Source organism: Physcomitrium patens, chromosome 3 (genome assembly GCF_059467195.1).
Source record: "Physcomitrium patens ecotype Gransden chromosome 3, ASM5946719v1, whole genome shotgun sequence".
NCBI classification, from domain to species: Eukaryota; Viridiplantae; Streptophyta; class Bryopsida; order Funariales; family Funariaceae; genus Physcomitrium; species Physcomitrium patens.
In genome coordinates this window covers 7,357,397-7,367,537 of record NC_143412.1, presented here as the reverse complement: position 1 = coordinate 7,367,537, position 10,141 = coordinate 7,357,397, and the positions used below count along the sequence as shown (strand labels likewise).

At 44.6% G+C, this 10,141-nt stretch overlaps 2 protein-coding genes across 2 annotated transcripts; both read right to left on the bottom strand.

Annotated features, from left to right (window-relative positions):
* Window positions 1-448: 448 nt before the first annotated feature.
* On the bottom strand, window positions 449-5,003 carry LOC112279351 (receptor-like protein 4). Its single transcript, XM_024513718.3, has 10 exons — window positions 4,103-5,003; window positions 3,617-3,842; window positions 2,705-3,531; window positions 2,448-2,595; window positions 2,212-2,283; window positions 1,995-2,066; window positions 1,764-1,835; window positions 1,578-1,655; window positions 1,278-1,453; window positions 449-1,150 (listed from the first exon to the last, which is right to left on the bottom strand). The coding sequence occupies exons 1-10, from the start codon at window positions 4,188-4,190 to the stop codon at window positions 1,017-1,019; spliced, it is 1,893 nt and encodes a 630-aa protein (XP_024369486.1). The 5' UTR covers window positions 4,191-5,003; the 3' UTR covers window positions 449-1,016.
* A 1,763-nt stretch (window positions 5,004-6,766) lies between these two features.
* On the bottom strand, window positions 6,767-8,666 carry LOC112280504 (uncharacterized). Its single transcript, XM_024516058.3, has 2 exons — window positions 7,575-8,666; window positions 6,767-7,449 (listed from the first exon to the last, which is right to left on the bottom strand). The coding sequence occupies exon 1, from the start codon at window positions 8,561-8,563 to the stop codon at window positions 7,814-7,816; it is 750 nt and encodes a 249-aa protein (XP_024371826.2). The 5' UTR covers window positions 8,564-8,666; the 3' UTR covers window positions 6,767-7,449; window positions 7,575-7,813.
* Between the last annotated feature and the right edge of the window lie 1,475 nt (window positions 8,667-10,141).

The window sequence follows — 10,141 nt, the reverse complement described above, 5'->3', positions numbered from 1 at the left end:
TTTGTTTTCCCTGCCGCGGCATTTTATGGAGGCACACCGCACACCGCACATCGCAATTGAGGCAACAGCTCCCTCTAGGTTTTTCGAGATCACATATGTCGCGTCATCTCATAGACTGAGGTTTAAAACTCTCATCTGCACTCAGTACACGTAAAACCTTAATTTCTCTCGACATGTCCGCTGTTGTGCAGGCAGAAAGATCTTCGTACAAGTGATGCTGCTGGAGCCCTACTCCTGGTTAAAGCCTATCTAGTGGTGGAATTTTTGGATTTGAAGAAGTACTCAGAGACGAGCGATGAACTAAGACATGAGTTCGAGAGGAGAGAAGCGCTAACACAAAATAACAATGATGTGTCACCAGCTGACAAAATTCCGCTGCGATGTTCAGGCATGGAGCGAGATGAGGTTTGCCAACAAATGGTTGCAAAACTTTCCAGACCTCCACGAGTACACAACAAACGTCCATTCTTATCCTCACAAAGAGTGAAGGAATGATTGATTCAAGACATTCTGCGAAGGTGATTATTACCTTTGCGATTTCTCGGTGGAAATCACATACAAGTTACGAATGCATTTACTTGTGTAAATTTCTCAATAAACTGATTTCTCCTTCTTCTGCAGAAGTAAGAACTTCTAACATTTTTCTGTGCCTTCTAAGACAAAGAAATATATATTTTTAAATTTTAAATTTTAAATCGAAATGTTTGTCTACGTCAGGAAAACACGTACGCTGCAAGATACCTAGAGCACATACATGCGTCCGTCTCCTTCCGAGGGATGAGGCGAGATTGATCAGAAACTTCTTAAATTTGCGAAAGAATTTCGTTATGTACAAACCTGAGAAAGTTTGCCGGTAGGAAAGAGACGAGCCTTGCGCATTGATTCGCTGGAACATGAGAGGCGACAGAGCCAGATCATTTGAGCACTGTCACCGGACCAAATTGTTAATGACAGCGAATCGCTAGTGCATTTACAGCTGAATTCAATTCAATTATGTAAATGGCCTACTCGTTGGTTCAATGAGGATTTAAGGGGGTAGCTTCCGTATAAGTAGGTGCGGGGCGGCTGAAATGATTCTGAAGCATGCTCCTGGCCATCTGCACATCGCGCACGAACGTTGTGCGTGCCTTGGCGTACGGCGCATCACGGGCTGCAACCAAGAAACACAATACAAAAGCGAATCAGGTCGTTGAATTCACAGATAAGCAGTTTTACTGCACCAGACTCTGAGCTAGCACATCAGTCATCAATGAACGAAGCAAATCCCATTTACTTACGTAATCGTTGAGCACCTCGGGAACTGGCCTTGTGCTTTATCCAGAGGAACATGGCACAGGAGGCAAGAATTGCAGAGCCGATAACGAGCGATAATATAAGGGCTAACTTCTCAGAGGCCGACATATGCGTGCACGGTCCTATTCCAACGCCGCAAAGACCAGGATTATTAGCAACGCTGCACAGAACGGAATGCACGTGAGCTGCCGGAGTGAGTGAAGAATAAAAACATTTTCATATGGAAATTCAGCTGGCATCGATAAACACAAGATCGCACACATAAGAAATGAATGTAGCCATACTTCAAGCTTGCACCGCGGATTAGAAGCGCTCCCAAAGCCGGCGGCACTTCTCCACTTAGAAGATTGTCATTCAGCAACCTGAAAAGGCGAACACCCCTAATGAGGAATGGACGGCGGCATACCTCCATAACTGCATTCAAAGATAAGAAAGCTTTTTCAAAATAGGCATTCGTTAGGGAAGCTTACAATTCTTTGAGGATAACCAGTTGACCGAGAGTGGAAGGAATAGATCCATTCAGACGGTTGTGCGAGAGGTCCCTGTCATGAATGATCAAAGAATCAGTTACTCTGGAGGTCGCAGAACTCGGAGTAATTGATTACTACGTATTGAATATAGAAGCAGTTCAAAAATAAGACACCAACTATCACAATGCATGTGAAGGTCCTCCAGGTGAAAACAGACGTTGAAGTACTCACAAAGAGGTAAGGGAGCTCATGTTGCCGAACGACGAAGGAATCTCTCCAACCAACAGATTTTTGCTCAAATTTCTGCTCAATGCCAGGTATACGATTCAGCAGCTTCTACCTCATATGATGAAACTTTGCGTCTACGAAATCGCAAACAGTGCTATCTTGCGCCTGACCCTCAGCCTTAAACCCTAAACCCCAACGACTACACGAGAAGCACACATACAGCGATTGAAGTTGCCGCAGGCCGACCCAAGCGTCACCAAGCACACCTCCAACGCCCTGCTGATCCAAAGCTCTGAGGTCATGCCATTTACGTACATTCAGTAAATTCCATCACAAGTCGGAACCGGAGCTTCGAAATTGCTCAAGTGGGTGTATAGAAAAAACTTCGGCCAAATGATTCAAGTCAAGATTGCATTAACAATACGACACGCGGCCAATCGGAGACAGCTTACTCACAGGGAGGAAACGAACCAAGCACCGGCTAGAGCGTCGAATACACACTTCACGCCAATCCAAGGATGCACTGGTGGAACACATGGGTCTCCGTTCCATCCCAAACGTGGAGGTAAATTCTGGCTTTGTTTGATAGCCTGAAGCGCCCACACTGTGGCCAACAGACACCAGTGGCCATTATCATGAGAAGATTTCTACAAGCAATCATGTTGTGAAACAACAAAAAGAAACCGATGGAAAGATTGGCTTGGTTTTAGTACCATTCTCGTCAAAGGAAGCATACTCGCGCGGAATAACGTGGAAGACTTCAAACGCGTTCACAGCAACCGACCCCTTAAGCGGAACAAAGCTGATCGTTAGGGTTCTGCTCTCGGCCGTGATCGTCTTGTTCAGGATGAGAGCTCGGAATGGCGATCCGGTTATGTTCACGATGTCAACAGCTGGAAACAGGAGAGCGTCATTGGCCATCACATTGAACACTCGCATACCAGGACCAGTGACCTCTGGTGCAATCTCCGCGAAGTGCAACCAAATGGAGTAGTTCTGGCCCGGCTGGACAGGAACGATGTACGAGAGCTTGTTCGATGGCTCCGTCGTGGTCGCGGATTGGTATATCGCTTGCGGGTAAATGTTCGGCGGATTACCGAAGTTGCTGATGTTGGCTTCAGTGCGCAGGACACCAATTGGAGACCCGGGGGCGAAAAGTGTCTGGTCTGTGGCCCAGTAGCGGTCGCCACCCCACGCGTCGGCGTGCATCCGCGAGCCGTATCCAGATTGCGCTGCGCCCGCTGTCACTCTCTTGATAGTTCGCATAACCACATTCAAATTCGCCGATGATCCCATATTGTAGGCATCCACGTATAATTGTAAAATCTCGAGTGAGCCAATGGCGGGGTTCCCGTGACCCGAGCTATGAAAACAAATCGTCGCTGCTCCGTCCGTGATGTGAAGGAGCGAGTCTCCATACTCGTTGTCGACCATTGAACTCCACCCTGACGTCAACGAATACACCAGCGTTCCCTCTACAGAAACTTCAAAAACTGGCTCCTGTCCCGCATTATCAGTTTCTCCAAACGTGAAGAAAAACCTGAAGGCAAGAGCACAAACTGTTAAACACGCACTTCAGCCTGAAACAGACGCCACCAGATTTCAGACATCGAATCGGGCAAAACCTCGTCAAGTAGTGGCCACTCGGGACGCTAATGTTGTAGCAGCTCTGAGGTCCATCTGTGCTTTCGAAGTAGCGAAGTGTGTGCAGGTGTCCCGCAATTCGGTTCGTTGCAGGCGCAGCGGCACCCTTTCCCCCTGAGTAGCCAGTGTCTTTCGACCAAGCGTAGCCGGTCTCGTTTGCAACTGAGTCGACTGTGGAACCACACGCTATCCGAATCGCAAATGGGCCTGAGGGAAGATATAGCGCATTCCTCGTGATGAGTCAAATAGCTCCATTGATGATTTAGTACCAAACATGTGAAAATTGTGAACAGGATCCCCTGCTCATTCACTGTTCATTCACTAGAGTAACAATCAAGACCCAATCCTACTTGCTCCTGGGAATTGTGTGTAAATTGATTGCCGACACTGCATCGCCACAAGCTCTTCGGTTGAATTGGGAGCAGAGGGCAAGAAAAATGAGGTGGGAGTTCATTTGACAACCTTACCTCCAGTTTGAGCAGCGGCAAAAGGACTCATACAAGCGCCACACAGGATCGCTACGATAACGACAAAGCCGACCCTTTCAAAATCCATCTTCTAAAATTCCGGCGTTTCAGGCGATAAGGTATTGACTCCAGTTCTTGCGTAATGCTCTCCTTCTACGCCACTGCCAAATCAAGTTTCTGAAGGACAAGGGAATAAAAAAAAGAAAAAAGAAAAAAGAAAACTGCAACTCTGTCGCATTACGTCTCTGAAGCACAATGCCAGAACCAGCCGTGGCGTCACATCCTCTGAAAAAACACAATCCGCTCCGTCGCCGTGTTGATTGATCTTCAGCAATTCGAGCTCAGCGCCGTATCAGCAGGCTCTCCAGCGCGCAGCTCCCCAACTGCCGCGACGCTCAGATTCCGCCTCATACTCATATCTCCGCACGCAACCCGTCACGGGCAAACAACACAATGCAATTCCCATCATACACTCCCTACTCGTGCAAATCCCGCCACAAACCTAACTCGACTCGTCCAAGATCGCTAAGGAAAACCAACACCGATCCCAAAATTCTACTCCAACTGGCTGCCACTACTCACACAGCCAGGATCCAGCAACCGTGCACCCGCAGACCCACTCCAAACCAACCGTTGTTTCCCTTACTCCGCAACAGGCAGACACCTAAGGAGATACCGAACACCAAACTACTATCGAAGCTCAATACCAGCGTCGACAATTTCTCCACACAATTACATTCATGAAAAAACGCTCAATGTGCATGGGAGCTGTTCCGCCGCCGCGAACACACATAGCCAAGCACGCCGTGGGGCGCGCGGGCAGATTACAAGAGCGGCAACGTATCGCTGTGAGAGCTAGAATTGAGCCGCGGCAATGATGGGTAGTAGATCCACTGGCAGGGGACGCATGAGCAGGTCAGCTAGAAACGCGACGGATTTTCAGTCCACGCCCGCCGCTCCACCCGCCCCGCCTACCCATTGCGCGCCGATGATCCGCCACCCCGAGCCCCCCCCCCCACCATAGTCTCCAGTTCCGGTGATCAGCCCCCTCGCGCATTGCCACAGGCAAACCCGGTCTCCGCATTTCGCAGCGTTAAATCGCCCGCTCCCATTCAAGTCTCATTTTTGAGAATCCCACCACCACGCTAAAAATATAAAAAAGGCTTCTGTCGCTGTTCCCCGTGTTGTTGAACCATGGGAACCAGCGAAGTGGGTTTGACCTCACCCAGATGCTTTGAGGGGAGGGGGGGATGGTAGTTGAATGGGCCTCCTCTTTACTGATATATTATTAACCCCCTTCAGGTTAAGTTGGGTGACAGTAAAGGTGCCACGGAAACGGGTGAGTCATGTGTTTTGTTTTTTCTTCTGAGCCCCATAACTGGGCTCTCACTCACTCACCCACTCACACTCTCTCACTCTCTCTCACTCTCTCACTCTCTGGTCATGAAGTGTAAATGAACACAGCTGTGTAATTCCATGCATCAGCAGCACGCATCTCAAGGCTCCAGCTGCTCATTTTCAGAGGTGGGTTCCAATGGTTTTGTGGGTTTTGCCTGGTTTAGGGTTTTATTGCAAGCTGTGGAGTGTGTACCTGAGGTGAGGTGAAGGGGGGTACTGTGTTTTGTGTGGGCTTGGCTGCTCCTCCCATCTCTTTCCGAAATCCTTCCTCCCTTGTGTTGCATCTTTTGTTGTTGAATCCATCAAGAGAGAGAGAGAGAGAGAGAGGCAACATATCCCATGTCGGGTGCTTATTCCAAAGATGAAAATAAAATAAAATAAAATGATAAAATGTCCAGGACAACTGTGGAATCCATCTGGGTAAAATCCTTTGTGCTTTTATAAAGTCACTTTGGGATGCAATAGTTGTGTAAGGCTTGTGCCCCACAATGTGTCTTAAGGGATGCACTATTATACCTCTTGCATGCACTATTATCCCCTTCCTTATATCATGTTGATCCTAGATTAGCTTTTTAATTCATGAGAGTCAAATTCAAACTTTGCAAAGGAGTAATGTGTATACATGGAAAATAATGAATTACATAAATAATTTTGTTTTTTTATTTAATGGGAGGGATTTATTTTGCAAATTATTCATTATCTCAAGGTTTCAATATTTCTTTGAACTTTTTTTCTACTTATACTTGAAATTAGAATAAGAAACCACCAAACAGATCCAAAATGTTTTTGTATACCTCTTAAATTTATAATAATTCTTTCCAAGAATGTACTTTTATTCCTTTAAAAGAGAAAATTTCTACATATATATATATATATATATATATTTACGGACTTGTTAAAGCCACACCCCCTTCCCACCTCATGACTCATTTTTGTACAAATTCCTTTATCCCCACCCCGTTCCCAACCACGTCCTCCGTTCCCGTACCTCGCCAACTGGCCCCACCCGCCCCACCCCGTTCCCATCCCACGTCCTCCGTTCCCGTACCTCGCCAACCGGCCCCACCCGCCCCACCCCGTTCCCATCCCACGTCCCCCGTTCCCGTACCTCGCCAACCGGCCACACCCCGCCCCACCCGCCCTGTCCCCACCTCGTGCTCACTCTCTCCGACCCCACTCCCTGGTCCCACATGCTAGCAGTATATCAAACCAGGAAGAATCATACTGGCACTCGCTTGCATTTCATTTTCGCCTTCATGTGTCGAACAGATCATCAATGAGAAACTTATCTTCCATCAAGCCTCATGTCATTGTTTACTAGCCACACAATCACTTGCATTGCGTCACCAAGTCATGTAGTATATCAAGAACATCATGCTCAGCAAAAATTCGACAGTTGCCATCACAGATCATAAATATACAAGAACTTGATTAGATCTGTCTCAAAGTAAGTAAACCATCCATAAAAGATCCTTTATCAACTTGATAGCTGGTGATTCAATGATTTCCAGTACAACTCGCAAATGCCTTCGCGCTACGGCGATACTCAGCGTCAGCATAAGTTCCTCGCAAGAGAATACTAGGGGAATTACAGCTTCTAAGAAAGACACCTCAAATCATGGAACAGTCATTGGAAGAACTAACACTAAAAGAGACGAATGGGGTTGCAAGCTATTGCAAGTAATGCGTGATTAGATGGGGTGCCCAGTAGGTTTTCTTAAAGACCAGATCTGCATAAATTGATGATTCGGAGGAATCGAAATATTTGTTCATGTCAAGGAGCACAATTAGGGATTTAATGAAGGCAATCAGAGAGGGATCCACACAGGCCTTGCGAGAAGGATCACGACGGGCTATGACTCAGGTCTCGCCCGAATCTAGTCTAATCGCTGACATTGTGAGATTTTGGCCGCTTCACTGGTGATGAACATCCTAAGCCATGACACCACCTGCACTAAACGATTACTAAATTACGCATTGTCTGCAAGGATTACGAGCAGGAAATTTTCTAAGGAACTGCACCCAACACACATCAAACTTGGAATTGGAGTAGATTTTCTGATTAGATTGATACCTCCAGTAGCAAGAGTGTCTCAATAGCGCAGCAGCGATGGCTGAGGCGGAGAAGATACCGCATCAAGTAAGAATATAGAGCCAGTTTTTCTTCGACAGTGACACGTGAAGATCGCGCACAGCTTCGGCAGCGTGCACCGACCACGTTCCTGGTAACTGAGAGGCCTGCTAGCGACAGCGGAGTTTTTGCATTACGACTCAATTGGCATCGGTTGCGCACGATGATCCTCAGATTTGTAACTACTTGGTCACGCGGTGAGATGGATAACCGCAGAACTCTGATTGCATAGATTTGGACGAGAAGCTCGAAGGTTCCTCCTCTGCTGACCAGTATTCTGTTTCACAATCCAGCGTATGCTCCTGGTCCTGCTGGATTTGGACATCATGATGGCAGCCACCGTTCGAGACAGCCTCCGTTTCATGCACTGCTACGTCGGATTTCCAGTTGTTGTCGGTGTAAGGATTTTCACGTGATTTTCTCCTGGAACAATTCCTTGAGAAGTAATAGTCATCTGCAAACCTCTTGGAACCGTTTCTTAACAGCATGGGAATACCACCAGTTTTACTACAGGACCTGCCGACCTCATAGGGTTTCACTTTGGAGGAGTTTCTGGAGAATGCACTATTCTGCTGGAACTCGATTTCCAGTTTTGACCTGCTGAGCTCCAGCTCTACAAGCTTTGCTATGGCCTCCTCGTCAAACTCTCGAGCAGAATGAGTCGCAGATGAATTAGTGTAGTTCAGGTCATAATTCGCTCCAATCACAACGCTGGAGGCGGTTCCATTGCTCATCTTGTGAATATAGGTGTCCCAAATTTTTGCCCAATCAACTTCAGGTGAGGCAGGGGTGGTGGAGCTGGGGTAGGGGAACGGGGGACATGGGATGGGAACAGAGTGGACACGGGACTTGTACAAAAATGAATCATGAGGTGGGAAGGAGGGTGTAGCTTTAACAAAGTTGAGGTGTGACATTAACAACTCTGTTCCCATATATATATATATATATATATGACAACTCTGTTCCCATATATAAGAATATATATGGCAAATTTCTCAGTTAATAGTGAGTGGTGCCCTAGAAAAAATGCAATGTAAAATGTCTATTATGATGTAGAATGTTTTCTTTTTTTTCTTTTTTTTCTTTTTTTTAAATCCTCAAAAAAATATTACAATAAAAAAAAATGGAAGTTATTATAGAATGCCATAGAAGTTATATAATATTGTAACTAGTGTCTTGACCTTATTACCAGTGACTTTTGCTTATATGTAAATTAGTAGTATGGATGTATTATTCTAAGAGTATTTAAAACTAGAATCAACAATTTTTGATGCAAGTGCAAGGATAAATATATATATATATATATATATATATATATTATTTACCACAAGTGAACCAAAAACGACCAAATAAAAACAAAAAAGAAAGCCCTTAAATCACTAAAAAAAAGTGGTAAATACTTAGGCAGTAATTGAATACAAAGGATACAAAGGTAATTTCAATATATTGTGTCCTGTATACCTTCGAAGCAATATCTACACTATCACAATCTTAAATGAAGTTTCTCCAATTAACCAATTGAATTCAACCATCAACACTTGATCCCCAAAAGGCTTGGTTGATTATAATCATTTGAGATCATGATACTCAGAAAGCATGTGCTAAATAAATATTTTCAATTTTTTTTTTTTTTTGTATTGTAAGTGCAAGTCAGTGTTACAATATGAAGTGTTTTTGCTGGTTTAGCTTTGTGGGTTTTCTGATGTTTTTGTTAATAACTGAGCCTGTCCATGGAACTGTTGACGGCATCCTCTACATTGGGAATTGTGTCCAGTCCTGTTTGGGCTATTCTATTTTTTAAGTGTTGTTCTACATATTATCATGGGCTATTTCTCCAGTTAGGTTTCTGTGCCTCTAACTCTGTGGCTCAAGTGGTTTAGTCATGACTACTTGGTGGATTTCTTGGACATGGTTCCCAAGAAATTCTAATGTATTTTAGTGATTGTAATCTTTTGGTAGAGAAATTATTAGGTTGAGAATTTTGATTTCATTGTTAAATTATAGATTATTTCACAGGCCTTGACATGTAAGTGCCTTGTTTGGGAACTCAACTTTACATACAAGGATTTTGGTTGACATTTTTTGGAATATAATATGTACTAAATACATCCAATTACAATTATTGTGAAATTTAGAGGTATGAATATAGGTAAAAGACAACCTCCTTTTCAGAGTTGAAGAGTATGGTTGTGAGACATGCATTTTTGAGTTGGGATGGTAAAGTATCAAGGACTCACCTTCAGCACTCATATAAAAATACAAACATGTGATAAAAAGACATATGTTTCATGGCACTTAAAAGAATTACCAAATGTTGCAATGTTCAAGTTTGATCTGTTCAATTTTATTTTCTTTTGAAGGCCTAACTTGATCACACTTCATAAGCTCGGTTAAGTCCATGGTTAACAACACATGAAAATTAACACTGGATGTGATTTGGTGGAGAGATAGTGAAGAAATATATAATATTATATATATATATATATATATATAGGAAATGTGCCAGCTGC

What these genes read in the sequence shown, in the direction of transcription:
- LOC112279351 (XM_024513718.3), bottom strand. Translation starts at nt 4,190, where the DNA reads ATGGATTTTGAAAGGGTCGGCTTTGTCGTTATCGTAGCGATCCTGTGT. An exon ending in AGTGGCCACTACTTGACGAG is followed by an intron (nt 3,532 to 3,616) that starts GTTTTGCCCGAT and finishes TCTTGCCTTCAG; the next exon opens with GTTTTTCTTCACGTTTGGAG. An exon ending in ATGAGCTCCCTTACCTCTTT is followed by an intron (nt 1,836 to 1,994) that starts GTGAGTACTTCA and finishes CATTCATGACAG; the next exon opens with GGACCTCTCGCACAACCGTC.
- LOC112280504 (XM_024516058.3), bottom strand. Translation starts at nt 8,563, where the DNA reads ATGGGAACAGAGTTGTTAATGTCACACCTCAACTTTGTTAAAGCTACA.